The sequence below is a fragment of the Eubalaena glacialis genome, chromosome 4, assembly GCF_028564815.1.
Source record: "Eubalaena glacialis isolate mEubGla1 chromosome 4, mEubGla1.1.hap2.+ XY, whole genome shotgun sequence".
In the NCBI taxonomy this organism is placed as follows: Eukaryota; Metazoa; Chordata; class Mammalia; order Artiodactyla; family Balaenidae; genus Eubalaena; species Eubalaena glacialis.
In genome coordinates, this window is record NC_083719.1 from 55,546,300 (window position 1) to 55,563,981 (window position 17,682).

Sequence of the window (17,682 nt, forward strand, 5' to 3'; positions counted from 1 at the left end):
CTGAACCTAGATTTCTCATTGCCCCCAACCCATGCAGACCCCAACATATACTCCTGGAAGTCTGAGCCCAGGACACTCCCACCAAGGGAGAGTAAAACAGGAATAGGAATATGACCATCTAGGGTGATTCCTAACTACCTTTTTAGTGAAGATAAGAGGGTCAGAAAGAGGCAGACTCTGTAGGGCAAGCAGAAGAAGAAAAATAGGAAAAGAAGAAAAACAGGAAGTGTCAATTTGGCAGGCTTCGCCCATGTGACAATCTGTTTTGGATTATAAACTCCGAAACGGAAGGGACTGTATGAAGTTGAAGTACACCTAGCAGAGGGTATGCACAAATGACATATCCACTGGTACGGTGATTTTTAAGGGAATTCTATTTGAAAGCTCATTGAATTGAACAAGTCTACGCTATATGCTATATGTGGTCAAATACCTTCTCCAAGGATCTCTTTTGTTCCACAGTTTTTTGAAGCACTGCCTGGGTATGACTTGTGGCTTTGCCAAATATTGCCTAAGAAAAATAAAGATTGTATCAGTATAAATTAGATTTCCAATCACCCTTATATGCAAGGTGAAGTTCACATTTTTATTTTAAGACAGTAGAAAATTACCTTGAGATGAGATTCCCACAGAGACCTTTTGTATAGAGTTTGATAGTTCAAAAGTCAGAAGATCTTGGTTTGGTTCTTTCCCAATGAACGTGAGAATGAGTGAATGGATTTCGCACACAGAGACATGTACATGAACATTCATAGCAGTATTATTCATAATAGCCCAAAATAGCTATCAACTGGTAAATGGATAAACAAAATGTGGCATATCTATACAATGGAATATTATTTGGCAATAAAAAAGGAAGAAAGCACTGACACATGCTACAACATGCATGAACCTTAAAAATATGCTAACTAGAAGAATCCAGAGGCAAAAGAATCTAGACATATACTGTATGATTCTATTTATGAAATAGAAAAGGCAAAGCTATAAAGCAGAAAGTAGATTAGTGGTGGCTGGGGATGGGAATGGGAATAACTGCTAACGGGTAAGAGGTTCCTTTTTTGGGGTGATGGAAATGTTCTAAATTAAGTTGTGATGATAGTTACACAATTCTAAGTTTAGTAAAAATAAATTGTATGCTTAAAACGAGTGAAATTCATGACGTTAAGTTATACCTTAATAAAGCTGTTTAAAAAATCTATAGCTCAAAAAAAAAAAAACTATATTAAACACTGATGCTTTTATTTTAAAAGCTAAAACCAGGGAGTTCCCTGGTGGTCTAGTGTTCAGGATTCAGCACTTTCACTGCCATGGCCCGGGTTCAATCCCTGGTTGGGGAACGGAGATCCGGCAAGCCGCGCAGCATGGCCAAAAATATAAAAATAAAATAAAATTAAAAAAATAAAAGATAAAACCATACTACCTATCACTGGAATGTGTACCTGATGAAAGTGTAAAAGTAACTTCTTACATTGCTTTGAAGAATTCTCAATGCTTCCTCTTTACCTTCAAGTTGTCTTTGAGATGCCTCAAGTTCAGTTTTCAAAATTTCTACCTCCTGAGGAGAAAAACACAATTAGTCTTCCTATCTGCAAGATATGCAACCCCAAATGATCAAGTTAGACAGTTTACATTTAAGCTCAACATTCACTTTGACTCAAAGTGCTCTGACCTTACAAAATGAGGTTGGAAATTCCTCCGGGCTTTATAAGTGGACCAGAGAGGCTAAAACTGAGATGCTCGCTGTCAGGTGCCAGTTATGACTAAAAGCCCAAATCTTTTGCTTTTACCCATCTAGGCCACACACACAGTTAATAATTTGGAGAAAAAGCTTTAGACCACATAAAATAAGAACATGATCAGCTACACAGCTACAGTAGCTATTATGGGTAGAACTGCGCCCCCCACCCCAAAAGATATGTTCAAGTCCTAACCCCTGGTACCATAAATTCGACCTTATTTGGAAATAGGGTCTTTGCAGATGTAATTAATGTCATACTAGATTAGAGTAGGCCTCAATCCAATGACTGGTGTGACGCAGCTACAAGCCAAAGGTTGTTGGCGGCAACCACCAGAAGCTAGGAGGTGGCAAAGGATTCTCTTGTAGACCCTTCAGAGGGAACACGGCCCACCCACACCTTGATTTCAGACCTCTAGCCTCCATAGCTGAGAGAGAATCGATCTGCTCTTTTAAGACACCAGTTTGTCAGGGCAGCCCTAGGAAACTAGTAGAGTAGCGATCACCGGAAGAGATACAAATGCACACTAAGGGACTTCCCTGGCGGTCCAGCGGTTAAGGCCCCATGCGTCCACTGCAGGGGGCCTGAGGTTCGATCTCTGGTCGGGAAACTAAGATCCCACATGCTGCGGCCAAAAAAAAACCCAAAAAACAAACAAACAAAAAAACAAATGCACACTAAGATGGGCTTTCTGTTCCTGAAAGGACTAGCACCCTCATAGAAACTCCAACTCCCAGCAAGATGGATGGCCTCCTCAGACCACTGGGGGTACTTTCTAGTCCTCTGACTTCAAAGAGGTTAAATTAAGTCAGGTTATTTCAAGTCACACATACTGGGAAGACAGATGGAAGGGAGTGATTATTTTCTCCAGGAGGAGATTAGAGAAATAAGTTGGAAAGGAGAACAGGAGGGCATGTTTATACGAACAGTCTTTCTGAGAGATGAGGAGACGAAGCCACCGAGAGGAGGAGGCCAGTTGGAAGCTACGAGCTTGACAGTGTGGCTCGAGAATATCTGGAAAGCCAACGGTTGCCTTCCATACCATGTTCGTAATACTTACACAAAATATCTATCAGAGGACTTTATTCACATGAGAATTTGTATGTTAGCCAGAGTACCTACCTCTAAAGTTTCATGAAGACGTTGCCTTAATTCCACATTTGACAACTCTGAATTAGAATCTATTAGGGGGAAAAAAAATTAAATATTTTCTTTAACTAGTTGAATATGGGACATTTGTTTACAAAATATCAAATACAGCTTTTCCCTAAATTGAAACGAGAAAATAACTGTAATAAACCAAACGATGATAAAAACAGATAGCTTAAAACATTCCACAAATGAAACAACACATACTTTTGAATCAAAAGACTCTTAAAAAAAAAAGGACTCTAAAATAAAACTGTTGTTAATGAATTGGTTACTTACTACATCCAAACACAGTATTAATGAATGTTGGTGAGTAAAGTAAATAAATTTTGGTGTTTGGCTTAAGCCTGATCAATATCGTGATATGAATATCTAAGAAATAACCTGAATTTAATTTCTGTCCAAGGAGAATCACTAGAAGTCTCCTGTAACTTCAATTATTCTCTCCTTAATGGGATCGATCAACTGAGACATTAAACTGGGCTTCCAAGGAACTTCATTTACATTGCAGTTTCACTGGCAATAGAAAAACACTGAAGTGATAAATTATAGCAAGAGAACAGGAAGTAAAAAGAAGCGAAAAAATTTAGAAAGAATATTTTGAGGGACATTAAAAATTTCTCAAAACAATTCTTTGCTATTCTGAACTTTCATCAACATGACAGTAACCAAGAGAAAACCTAAGTCATGTTTTTACTCTGATAATTCAGGGTTCCAATGAGGGACAAAAGTGACATTGGGGAACTTCCCTGGCGGTCCAGTGCAGGGGACGTGGGTTCAATCCCTGGCTGGGGAACTAAGATCCTGCATGCAGCATGGTGCGGCCAAAAATAAAAAAATAAATAAAATTTTTTAAAAAGTAACACTGGGTTGACAATGACAAGTTCTATTCTATTAACACCTGTGGTAGGCAGAATAATGGCCCCCAAAGATGTCCACATCTTAATCCCAGAACCTGTGAATACCTAGCAAAAAGGATTTTGCAGGTGTGATTAAATACTTGGAGATAGGAGATTATTCTGGATTACCCAGGTGGGCCTGATGTAATCACAAGGGTCCTTATAAATGAAAGAAGGAGGCAGGGGAGTCAGTATCAGCATGAGGCAGCGGGAGAAGTGGCTGTGAAGACGGAGGAAGGGGACCATGGCCAGGGAAGGCAGCCTCTAGAAGGTGGAAAAGGTAAGGGAGTGGGTTCTCCCCTAGAGCCTCCCTTCTGGAGGGGCTATGCCAACACCGCGATTTTAGTCCAGTGAAACCTGTTTTGGATTTTTCACCTACAGAACTGTAAGAGAATAAAATTTATGTTGTTTTAAACCATTAAATTTCTGGTAATTTGGAAACTGCCTATTAACAAGAGGAAACTAACACAATATTCTTACCTAGGATCAAGTCAACTTTGATAAAAAGACAAAAGTCCATAACTCAAAAAAAATAGGAGCTCATACCATTACTATTACTTCTTGTTTCTATCCCAGTAGTTTCCTCACATCTTTGTAAAGGCATCTTAGCATAATGTTCAATTTTCAACATCCTGCTTGCAAAACAGTATCCATCCTCTATGCATGATAAGGACTTGGAAGAAAAATATATAAATAATCCCATCCTAATTTCAAGAAGGATTTTGAAAGGACAGAGATCGATCCCCAGCTGCACCATGTTTTCGTAAATCTGAAATGTTTCTTAAATTATTTTCATGTTGTTCTAATTGTGTTTGTTCCACTTTGGTGGGGAAGTTTTACAATGTGGATTACAAAAGATTCATCCACACCAGAGCTGTACCACAGTGCAGGCTGGGACTCGTCCACCAGTTCCAGGTCACTTCGCAGTTGTAACATTCTATCACAATATGATTCTGAATTTTATTCTCTCCTTAGTGTACAGCACAGTTTATTTTTACTTATGATAAATTAATTTTGTTTTGAGAATTTTATGACATCCCTAAAATAACCTGAAGCCTGTGTGTTCTGCCTGTAACACTCCTTCCCCAGATGAGCGTCAGGCTTGCAGTGCTCCAATGTCACCTCCTTAGAGAGGCCTCTCTTGACCTGTGCCTCAAACAGCAGCGCCCCAGGCCCTCCACTCACTCACTGTCTTTTCACTTACCACTGCCTGATGTTACATAGCTGTTGATTTGCAGGTTTATTTTCTGTCTGCTCTACCAGAATGTGAACTCCATGACATTAGGGCCTTTGACTATTTTATTTACTGATGTGATTCCCAGAGCCTGGTACTGTCCTGGGCACCTAATAGGTACCCAATAAATGTTTGTTGAATAAGACAAAAAAAGAACAAATGAAGTATACCACTACTTCACAAGAAAAGCAAGGTAAGTAATTACTTATTGATATAACTAACATATATGTATTGATGCAGAATAATTACTGTACTTCACAATTTGTATAATACGTGGAGACAGAAACATCAATTACTCTTACCATCACCAATCAACCTCTAGAGGTGAATAAAGATAAATTTCTAAAATCCACGATGGTGACCCACCTTCATGCGTTGGGAGGCTGACAGCATTGATAAAATCCACAGGGCAGAAAAGAGGAGGAGAAAGAGGATGCTAGGCATTCTTACCAGTGCTACTTTGTCGGCCGTGATAGGGAATTTGGGGTCCTTCCGGGTATGTATCATGCAAGCTGTTATGCTTGGAATACTGAAAAATGGCACTGTTTCTTTCTTCCCCATTTCTTGAAAATGGGGAAGGACTAAAGGTCTTTCCAGCTGATCTTTTTCTAGATGTAAATAAATGTGAAACTTGCACTTCACAAATGCCGCCGGGCCTTCTTCTGAGGCCATACCCTAAATCGCCTTCTGCCATGTCATCGTCCTCTGCTTCCCAGGCCTGCCCCTCTGCCTCACTCTGCGGCCTCGCCTCCCTGCTCATCAGCCACGTGCCTTCTTTACCGTAGGGATAAACAAGTGATCTGTAGTTAAGAGAAAACAGTAGTTTAGAAGCTGTCAGTATAATCAAAGTTGGGTTTGCCAGGGAAGAAAAGTTCCTTCCTATATTTTGCAGGCACAGCCAGCAATGCACAAGCACACAGATGCCCCTTGCAATCCAACTGAAGCTGTTTAACATTTCAGGACTTTTCTGGTAAGAAAAGATCTGACTCCCTATTTCCAAGGAAATAGGAAAGATTTTTACTGAATCCAATAATCTACTGATCAGGATAAAGCAGATCAGGCTTTGCCAAGGAAAAAGAACACACCTGACAAACGAGCTAACAAAGGAAAGGGATCAGTTTTCACAAGCCGAAGAGCTGTATAAAATTCAGAAGAGTCTCTGAAAACCCAGCTTCCAATGACTAAGACCATCTTGCCTCTGTTCCTCACAACCCTTTATCTACTTCAGGTACTCAGGGCCCCTACGCTCTCTCCTACGGCTCTACTTGGTTCATTTTCTGTTTCTGTGCCGATACGATTAGGAGAGGTTTTGTCGGGACAGTGACAGATGGGAGGGAAGAAGGTCCCCCCATCGTCCCTCCCTCTCTCTAACCATGCCACACCTGTGTTCAAAACCCTCCAGTGTTTCTCAGCACAGAGTAAAAGTCAAAGCCCTTCCAATGGCGAGGGGCCCCAAGCTCACCTCTGCCCCGTACCCTCACCCTGGGCCGGCTGCCCTGGCCTCCCCAGCCTCCCTGGTATTACTGACCGAGCCAGGCATTCCTGCCCCAGAGCTTCGAGTTCCCTCTGCCTGGAACGTTCTTCCCCCAGCCAGATGCACAGCTGGTTCCTCACCTCCTTGGGTCTTTCCTGCAGTGTCACCTTCTCAGTGTGGCCTTTCCTGGCACCCCGCCTAAAACTGCCAGCTCCTCTTCCCTATCCCACTTCTCTGCTTGATTTTTCTTGGCATTTATGACCTTCTAACACACCCCTCCATATTCTACTCATTTTTCAAAGCACACCATTCAAAGGGGGAAGGCAGTACAAATGGGAGCCTAGGGAAGCAGAAGGTGGCTCTGGCCTGCCTGTTACGCTTCTCAAAAGGTAGTGCGACCTGGACATTTCCTCTACCAGAGCCCAAACCTGCTCCCGAGGGCCCGAAGTGGAATGCAAGCTCCACAGGGCAGAGATTTTGGTCTGTTTGGATCACACTGCATGCCCAGTGCCTACACAGTTATCTAAGACATGATCAGTGCTCAACAGTACTTTTAAATAAATGGATAAAGGGAGAAAGGAATAAACAAACAAACTGAGGGACTTCCCTGGCGGTCCAGTGGTTAAGACTCTGTGCTTCCACTGCAAAGGGTGCAGGTTTGATTCCTGGTAGGGGAACTAAGATCCTGCATGCCTCGCAGTGCAGCCAAAATAAATAGATAGATAGACAGATAAGTCAATTAATTAAATAAATAAAACCAATAAACTGAAATACTTGCCTGGGGCGAAAAACAACACAGCCACCTCTGTAAGGCCCCACACCGGATAACCTGGGGCTAACTCCGGGTAAAAATGCCCTACAGAGAAATGCCCATCACTGAGCCCCCGCCGCCGTGTGGAGCCCACTGTGGGCACCTACCTGGTGACAGTGGCCACCTGTTGGCTGGAGAGCACCGGAAATGCTCAGCCTTGTCCCTCCAGTACAAGGGCAGTGAAGAGGGACTTTCACCACCAGGCATTTCAAAACAGCTGCTTTGCTGAAGGTATTTAGAAATATTTCATCCTTTTCTCAAGACTCATTTTTTTTTTTAAAAAAAAAGGAAAATAAACACATCTGAAATCCTTTCTAAATATCCTGCTGTTTAAGTAATTGCTTACCAGGACATTCAAAAATAATTAAATCTCAGTCTTGTATTTTTGCTGAAGTCTCTCTCCTAGTCTCCCACTTTTAAAACCACACAAAGATGCCAAATAAATCTATCATGTTTGAAGGGGTTTTTGTTATTTTTAGGGTCAAGGTACCATACATTTTCAATGTTTAAAAACAAAGGCCCTTAAAAAATTAAAAAACAAAACAAAACAAAAAAGGCCCTTAAAAACTTTAGAGAGATACATCATAAAAGAAGATACCTGGAGAGTTCCCCAGTGGCCTAGTGGTTAGGATTCCAGACTTTCACTGCCGTGGCCCGGGTTCCATCCCTGGTCGGGGAACTGAGATCCAGCCATAAGGCGCAGCCAAAAAAAAAAAAAAAAAAGAAGAAGAAGAAGAAGATACATAGATGGAAAGAGGCTCAACATCATTCATCAAGGAATTATAGATTACAATTACAAAAAACTACAATGAGATTCCACCATGTACCACTGTCAATGCCAGGTGTTGCCAAGGATGTGGACACCCAAATACACTGATGGCAGGAGTATAAGATGGTACAACCACTGTGAAAAAGTTTGACAGTTTCTTTCAAACAAGTGACCCAACAACTGCATTCTTAAGCTTTACCCATGAGAAATGAAAACATGTGTTCATACAAAGATGTGTGCATGAATGTTCAGAGTATTATTCAAATTAGCCAAAAAACTGAAAACAACCCAAATGTCCATCAACAAGAAAATGGACAAATTGTGGTAGTCCACACACAGAATATATTCAGTAATAAATAATAAATTTCTGATATATGCAATAATGTGGATGAATCTTACATTATGCTAACAGAAGAACCGTGTATTGTATGAAATCCAGGCAAAACTAATGTACATGACAGACAACAGATCAATGGTTACCTGGGGTGGGAAGGTTGGCTTCAAAGGGCATGAGGGAACTTTTCTGGGGTGATGAAAAAGTCTTGTATCTTTACTGGAATGATGGTTTGTCAAAACTCATTAAACCATATACTTACAATGGTACATTTTATTATATGTAAATTATACCTCAATAATATGATATTAAAATTTTTTTAAAAAAACAGAAAAAAAAATAAGAGACCTTTTAACTGGATTAGGGGAAAAGACGAGAAGTGTGTTAATCAGCTGTGTCCTCCTAGAAAAGAAAATGATTAAACTGGATGCCTTAAATTGGCAACAACTTGGGCCTCCCTGGTGGCGCAGTGGCTGGGAATCCACCTGCCAATGCAGGGGACACGGGTTCAAGCCCTGGTCCGGGAAGATCCCACATGCCGTGGAGCAACTAAGCCCGTGCACCACAACTACTGAGCCTGCGCTCTAAAGCCTGCGAGCCACAACTACTGAGCCCACATGCCTAGAGCCCGTGCTCCGCAACAAGAGAAGCCACCGCAATGAGAAGCCCGTGCACAGCAATGAAGAGCAGCCCCCACTCACCACAACTAGAGAAAGCCCGTGTGCAACAAGGAAGACCCAACATGGCCAAAAATAAATAATAAATAAATTAATTAATTAAAAAAAAAAATTGGCAACAACTTTTAAGCCATGATCTAATAACAGCTAGCACTTGTTGCTTGCTTTCTGTGTGCTAGGCACTATTCTAAGTGCTCTACTTAGATTATTCTATTTAATCTTCACGAACACTTTACAAGACAATACTATTATTGTTTAAGTCTAGACAATTACACTGAAGTACAGAAAGGTTAAATAACATAGCTAAAAAGAGACAGAGCCAGATTCTGAATCTAGACCCCTCACACCAGAGATACTGTTAGACTCTTAGCCACTGCTTTCTATCTTTCAGAGAACTTCAATGAGATTAACATCAGAGTAAACCAAGTTTCTATTATTTATGATACCAAGTAAAACTGAGAGTAAAAGTCTAAAATAGCTAGTTTGGCAACACTCAACAAAGTATACTGGACCCATTTTTTCCCCAAATTTTTATGAAATCATCTTGGTTCCTTTACAAGTTTATTTCCTAAGTAAGTTTGTCTAGGGACTTCCCTGGTGGTCCAGTGGGTAGGACTCTGTGCTCCCAATGCAGGGGGCCCGGGTTCGATCCCTGGTCGGGGAACTAGATCCCGCACATATGCTGCAACTAAGAGTTCGCATGTTGCAACTAAGAAGTCTGCATGCCGCAACTAAGAAGCCCTCACGCCGCAAGAAGATCCCACGTGTTGCAACTAAGACCCGGTGCAGCCAAAATAAATAAATAAATAAATAAATAAATAATTTTTAAAAAATGTTCGTCTATTTTTATTTGTCAACGTAGATAGGATATTACTTACTGAATCAAAGACTAATCCCTAAGAGGCTGTATTTTACCTCTAGTGCAGATTCCTGCTTATAAATGCAGCCTCCTGCCTCTGTTAAGAAGGGTGTGGTCAGGGTCTGGTAGCCAACAGTGAAGAAAATAGAATTGGTCAACGCAAAGGAAAAAAGCAATAAGAGGCAAGAGTAAGCAATCACAGGATCAGCTAAGAATATTTTTCAATGTGCCACATATATTCAGGCGTCACAGGTACACCTTCCCACTGTTCAGAGTTGAACAAAATGCACTTTCACATGGTCTAATGCTCTAGTGTTTTTTAAAATGTAACTTTGGGAATTGTTGGCTGTGTACTCTCCCACTTTTACATACTAATTATATAGTAATATTAATATGTAATGCAGTCGGGACTTCCCTGGTGGTCCAGTGGTTAAGACTTGACTTTTGGAACACATTTCTTCTAAGAAAGGGGAAAAAAGTTGAAGTTACTAACATTCCAGTCAACCAGTTTTAAATGCATTCAAGACTGACAACCAAGGAGGCAGCAGGATGTGTGACAGAGAAGGGCCCTGACCCAGAAGGCCTGGGTTCAAATCTCACACCACCACGTGCTGCTCTGTGATCCTGGGCAAGTCATTTAATCTTTCAGAGCCTATTTTAGGATTTCCAAAACGGCTTTAAGCATAACTACTTTATAGGGGTATTTTGGACACTATCAATATATTTGAAATCAATGTTCATTAATATGAATTTGAGTATTAGTTTCTTCATTTGTCAAGTCAGGGGACTGGATAAGATTATTTCGTTCTTTAGAACTCTAAAATTCTGGCTCTATAGCAGCATTTTCCAAAGTGTGCCCCATGGAACCCTGGCTCTATGGACTATTACGTGTTGCTAGAAATAAAAAGGTCCTTTTGGTCTTATTATGGGTGTCTTCTTATGCCAGCCCAAGCATACATGACTTGCCCAAAATTACACAGGCAGTGGCAGGGCCAGAACTAGAATCCATATCTCTGGCTCCTGGCCCCCTTGGGAATGGCGACTGAATGAACAGACTACAGACTGTGAGCACACAATCTACTCTTCCATTAAAACAACTCTGAAAGTGACGTGTATCTTCCTAATTGCTAAATCTAAGATCTAGCCTCATTCCTCAGGCTCCCGCACCTCTGCAGAAGCTGTGATACTACTGACTCACCAGGTCCAAGTCCCCTGGTCCACCCTGGCTCCTCAACCCCATAGGGATCCCTGACTGGCTCCTACCTGCCCACTCAGACTCTTTTGCCTCTTCCTGTCCCTTCTGTATATGTTTGGCTTCCACTCCTGAACACTCTTAAAATACACATCTCCAGCTCGATATCCTGCCAGCAATTCAAACACAGCTTGTTCAAAAACAAATGCATTACCCTCCCCACTGCCACCCCAGGTCTCCTGCTGAGTCCTCTGTTTCTGCAAACCCATCAATCACGCTCCAAAACATCCAGGGCCAAAACTTTGGGATTTGGGTTTTTTTCCTTTTTCTTCTTTTCAGTGCCTTCAGTTGCCAAGTCCTCTAGGTCCACAAAATCTCCCCAAACCATGTCCTTCTTTGCACATCAACTTCACAGGCCCGGATGAACTTCTTTTACCTCTCCTGGGCTAAACCAATACTTCCCTAACTGATCTACTCCAAGCCATTGCTGCCAACTCAGTCATCTGCAAGCACAGATCCAATGATGCCCCTCTCCTGCCCAAAAACATTCCATAGCGCCCATGGTATATATGATTAAAATAGGTGTCACCTTGTTTTCTATAACGTAACCAGTTTTCACTTCCTGTGCCATCTGCCAGTATTCCCTGGGCATGCTCTGTGCTTCTGTGGAAAAGGGATTGTACCTGCTGCTCCCAGGCCCCCTCAGCCTGGTCTCTTTAAAGCCTCTTCTGGAGCCATTCTCCACCCAGAATGCTTTCTCCTCTCAGGCCCCCCTCAGCTCATGACAGCCACTCCCTCCAGTAGCCCTCCTGACTCCCCTGGGCCAGATGTGCTTTCTTCGACCTCTGAGCCCTCCTAGCTCTGCGTTGTATCTTTCTCATAGTCTGTATTTCCTACCTGACTTGCTTTTTTATCACACACGGCCCTACTGGAGGGAATGAGTGTGTCTCATTTACTTGTGCATAACAGGTGTTCCAAAGACACTTAATGGATGGAATTGAAAAAGAAAACAGATTCCTGCCCGGAAAACTTGAACTAGAAGCATCCACACCCACTAGCCGGACAACTACTTCCTCAGCAAACAAGTTGATCAAACAGACACCTAATTCCTGTCAGGCTTGGCAAAAAAGGAACTGACTTCAGCCCTTTCTGTAAACAGTGATCTGTGGCATACCGCTGTAGGATTTTGCTTAAATTTTAATGTTAAAATAATTTTAGATTTACAGTAAGTTGCAAAGATAGTACAGTGAGCTCCCAAATTCCTCTAACGCAATATTAGAGTACATTTATCAAAAATAAGAAATTAACATTGATACACGCACTTACCAAATACTTTATCAGGATTTCCCCAGTTTCTCTACTGATGTCCTTTTTCTGTTCTAGGATCCAATCCAGGATACCACATTGCATTTAGTGCGCTGTAGTTTTAAGGCTCATAATTAGCAGAAAAATATAGAAAAAATAATAATAAAGGAGGAGATGAGAGAGGTAGAAAGAGTCTTTCAAATCTATTCCTTATTTCTACAATATCAGATGAGGCCATTCAACTAGCAAGAGGGGAAGAAGGAGCCAGTTTACCAGCTTGTGCATAACCTGCCGAGTTTCTCGAATTTGCGCAGCCCCGCCTGGGCGTCTGGCCCCGGACCCTCTCCACTGTCCTTGGCGGGTGAGTAACCGAGAGCGGAACTACGAGAACTGGACCCCCGCCGCCTCGCGCCGCCCCCGTCCCTCCGCCCCCTTAGCGCGCTCACGGGACGCCGAGACTCCACCCCGCGCGAGCCGCCGCTCCTCCAGCCACGTGACCGCGCTGCGCGGCCCCACCCGGAAAGGCGGGCGTGTTGGCCCGGGTCCCGGCACCGCCCCCTGGCTCTGCGCCAGAGCCGGAGCTCACGTGGTTAGGGGCGGCGCTGGTAGCTCTGTCCGACTTAGACGCCGGTAACGTCACCAACTGTGCGCAACCGAGTTATAAATAATAGCTCGAGACCTAGAAAAACAGGGCGAGGCCGTGCGTGCGTCAATGAAGGTAAAATTAGCTGGTTCAAATATTAAGCGTCTAGGAATCGAGTAAGGGAATGATGGAGCTGAGCTGGAGCGGCGGCTCTTGAAAAGCAGGCTTTCAGAGCTAAGGAATGAGGGGGCCTTGTAGGCCAGAGGAACTGCTGGGGCAAAGGCCAGGCGGTGGGAAGGAGCCAGAGGGCAGGGCCTGGTGGGCCTGGAAAGCTGCTATACGGGCCACCCATTCCTGTGAGTATACGGCGAAAGGCCCTACCTCCTTTTAACCTCTCCCAAAACGTGCTGGGTCATTAGCTTCACCTGGTGCAGTGATTTTGGTACTATTCCCGAATACCCAACATCCTTGAAATAACTGAAGGAATTTTGTAGTGGTCAAAAACGTGACCAGATTTAATGATTACTCTGGATTAGAAATAAACTAATGCCGAAGAAAATTCAGTTAACAATGACATTAAGAAGAAAAATAGGGAATTTTATTGGAGCCAAACTGAGGATTATAACCCAGAAGACAGACTCTCAGAAAGCCCTGAGAACTGTTCCACCTGTTAGAAGTCCAAGACACAGTTATATGCATTTTCAAGACGGAGGATCTTACATGGAAATGACATACTGATATTTTACATGAAGTTCCCCAAAGATACATAGCCCAGGTAAGCACGTGCAAAGCGAGCAGCAAGGCACCATGACCCCCTACAGAGCTGCTCTTCTTTTAGGAAGTTACATGGCTAGCATCAGAAGAAAGGGAAAAAATTGATCTCTATGGTGGAGCATGCGCTCCCATCTTTGAGGAGCTCTGGTTAATGTTTAATGCAGATGCACGTGCACATTAGGGAGGGAGGATGCCCAAAGGGACACACAGAGAGAATTTTATGTTTAATTTTTCTTGTCCTGCCTTAAAGTATACATTTTATTTCATCACTAGTAAACCCTTTTCTCGCAGTAACAAGCTTCTTAATCTTCCTCTTCTGCAAATCCATAACCATCCATTTCCCCAAAGTAAAGATACCTAGATATGAGGAAAACGAGACTTAGAACTGAGGCTTTAATTTCTCCTGATTATGAGCATACTAGAAGCTCAGGGATTTAGATTACCATAAAAGATCAATATGTTTATAACTTTAAAGCCAGTTTGCCTGCTGTCTTGTTTAGTGTGATGAGCATATTCAGTAGCTTTACAAACCCCAAATAATTTTTCTTCACTTAAAACTGTGACTTAACTCTTTAAAATTTTTCAAGTCTTTCCCCCTAAAAAAAAAACTTAAATAACTCTGTTTTCTTTGTCAGAACTTCTCCAGAATGCAGAACTTTGATTGCATGCATATAAAATTTATTATGAAACATTTTGAACTAATGTGGTATGCAGTTAAGTTTGTGGTTTATTTTTTGTGTATGGAGGTACATCATTTGTTGAAAGATTATTATTTCCCCCATTGATTTGTCTTTGCACCTCCATCAAAAATTGCCCCTCTATGTGTGGGTTTATTTCTGGACTCTGTTCCATTGATATGTGTTCATCCTTCCACCAATACCACACTGACTTACTTTACTCTTTATAGCAAATCTTTAAATCAGTTACTGTAAGTCTTTTAACTTTGTTCTTTTTCATCATTGGTTATTCTAGTTCCTATATGTTTCCATATAAATTTTAGAATCAGCTTATCAATTTTTACTTTAAAAGAGTATGCTGGGGCTTCCCTGTTGACGCAGTGGTTGAGAATCTGCCTGCCAATGCAGGGGACACAGGTTCGAGCCCTGGTCTGGGAAGATCCCACATGCCGCGGAGCGACTAGGCCCGTGAGCCACAATTGCTGAGCCTGCGCGTCTGGAGCCTGGGCTCCGCAACAAGAGAGGCCGCGATAGTGAGAAGCCCGCGCACTGCGATGAAGAGTGGCCTCCACTTGCCGCAACTAGAGAAAGCCCTCACACAGAAACGAAGACCCAACACAGCCATAAATACATAAATAAATAAAAAAATAGAATTAAAAAAAAAAAAAAGTATGCTGGAACCTAAGTGTCCATCGACAGATGAATGGATAAAGAAGATGTGGCACATATATACGATGGAATATTACTCAGCCATAAAAAGAAATGAAATTGAGTTATTTGTAGTGAGGTGGATGGACCTAGAGTCTGTCATACAGAGTGAAGTAAGTCAGAAAAACAAATACCGTATGCTAACATATATATATGGAACCAAAAAAAAAAAATGGTTTTGAAGAACCTAGGGGCAGGATAGGAATAAAGACGCAGATGTAGAGAATGGACTTGAGGACACAGGGAGGGGGAAGGGTAAGCTGGGACGAAGTGAGAGAGTGGCATGGACTTATAAATACTACCAAATGGAAAATAGCTAGTGGGAAGCAGCCGCATAGCACAGGGAGATCAGCTCGGTGCTTTGTGACCACCTAGAGGGGTGGGATAGGGAGGGTGGGAGGGAGACGCAAGAGGGAGGAGATATGGGGATATATGTATATGTATAGCTGATTCACTTTGTTATAAAGCAGAAACTAACACACCATTGTAAAGCAATTATACTCCAATAAAGATGTTAAAAAAAAAGTATGCTGTGATTTTGCTTGGGATTGAATTTATAGATCAATTTGGAGAAAACTGACATGTTAATAATATTTATGAGTCTTGAAATTCATGAACATGTTATATTCATCCATTTGGATCTTTGATTTCTCTCATTTGAATTTTCTGCATGCAGATCTTGCACATATTTTGTTAGATTTATACCTAAGTATGTAATGCTTTTTGGTACTATTGTAAATGGTATTGTTGTTTTAATTTTAATTTCCAGTTGTTTGTCACTACTATATGGAAATGCAATTGATTTTTTTTTTTTTTAAAGATTGTTTTATTTGTTTATTTTTGGCTGTGTTGGGTCTTCGTTTCGTGCGAGGGCTTTCTCTAGTTGCGGCCAACGGGGGCCACTCTTCATCGCGGTGCGCGGCCCTTTCACTATCGCGGCCTCTCTTGTTGCGCGGCACAGGCTCCAGACGCGCAGGCTCAGTAGTTGTGGCTCACGGGCCTAGTTGCTCCGCGGCATGTGGGATCTTCCCAGACCAGAGCCCGAACCTGTGTCCCCTGCATTGGCAGGCAGATTCTCAACCACTGTGCCACCAGGGAAGCCCTGCAATTGATTTTTGTGTATTGGTCCTGTATCCTGTGACCTTGCTAAAGTCAGTTATTCAAGTAGCTTTTGTGTGGTTTCTCTTTGGAATTTCTGCATAAATAATCATGGTAATTGAGAATAGCTTATTTATTCCTTTCAGCTCTTTTATTTATTTTCTTGCTTAATGCACTGGCTAGGACTTCCAGGAAGACCAATTTGCTTTTTATTTGCTAGTCTTGCTTAACAAATTATATTTTTCTAATCTCCCCTTCCATAAAAATAAACCCCTTAAAAATAAACCTCTAGATGGATTTCAGGGGCCTGTGAATCTTTGAAAAATATAAGGAACATTTTATGTTAGTATGTATATCTGTATTTCCTTGGAGGAAGTGGGTTCATAGCTTACATCGGACTGCCAAAGGGATTTATGTCATCAAAAGGATTAAGGAATAAATTTTAAGTAAAAGCATAGGTATAATTTTCATGATCTTGTTTTTCACATATGCAGCAACCAAAGTTATTAAGAACAGTGTTTTTTGTTTTTGTTTTTACTTTGCCCTCTCCCCCGTTGATAGGAAAGAATAAATAGTTCTCTGCAGTTTTGACCCCTATCACTTTTGTGTTAAAGATAAACACAAATTTAAATGTTGGTAGGGATTGGTGGTAGGACATGCTTAGAATGCAGAAGAAATATAGCTCAAGTAAGGCCAATACCTTATTTCAAAGCCTGCAAAAATAAAAATATACCAAGAAGGGCATAAGGGGAAAAAATGACTAGTTATCCACACATCAAAGCTTATTATCTTAAGACGCTCTTGAGAAACTGAATAAATCATGTTAAGAAGTCTCATTTAAAGAAATATAAAATGATTTAAAATTTGCCACACTTTTATCTCCTTAAGTTTGGTTTAAATCAGCCTATTTAAACAAAAAGTTAACAAGTAGGTTTGGATAAAACCAGAGACAAACAGTAAATAGGATTATTTTTAAGACCTTTTTCAAGCAACTATAAGACATTAAAGCATTGTCACTAGTTTCACATGAAAACCTAGGGCTGAAATTAATAAGTATATTAATATTTTTAAGATTCTCATAATGTATTAGATTCCATTATTTCCTTTCTGTTGAAGGAAAATCTTTATTATTATGAGCCAATGTTAGTGTTAGGATGGATAATTATTAGCAATCAGTTGACAAGCAAGAGAATTTAGTGAATCCCAGTAGTGAAAAGAATATTGTCTTTTCAAAACAGCCGTTAGTGGGAATTCCCTGGCGGTCCATTGGTTAGGACTCCATGCTTCCACTGCAGAGTGGGTGGGTTTGATCCCTTGTCAGGGAACTAAGATCCCACAAGCCACGTGGCCAAAAAAAAAAAAAAAAAAAAAGCAGCCTAGTACAACTAAAAATAACAACAAAC

At 41.4% G+C, this 17,682-nt stretch overlaps 1 protein-coding gene across 2 annotated transcripts in view; it reads right to left on the reverse strand.

The window, feature by feature from the left end:
- CCDC125 (coiled-coil domain containing 125) overlaps positions 1–12,951 on the reverse strand; it is a 32,208-nt gene extending 19,257 nt beyond the window's left edge. The window contains exons 1-7 of one of the 2 annotated variants that reach the window (XM_061187873.1): positions 12,886–12,951; positions 12,461–12,552; positions 7,902–7,982; positions 5,469–5,818; positions 2,859–2,917; positions 1,469–1,555; positions 434–511 (exon numbers count right to left, since the gene is read on the reverse strand). In XM_061187873.1, coding sequence (XP_061043856.1) covers positions 434–511; positions 1,469–1,555; positions 2,859–2,917; positions 5,469–5,778 — 534 coding nt within the window. In that variant the 5' untranslated portion in view covers positions 5,779–5,818; positions 7,902–7,982; positions 12,461–12,552; positions 12,886–12,951. Of the gene's footprint in view, positions 1–433; positions 512–1,468; positions 1,556–2,858; positions 2,918–5,468; positions 5,819–7,901; positions 7,983–12,460; positions 12,553–12,712; positions 12,831–12,885 lie in introns of those variants that run through there. The other variant, XM_061187872.1, reaches the window with a different exon arrangement.
- Between the last annotated feature and the right edge of the window lie 4,731 nt (positions 12,952–17,682).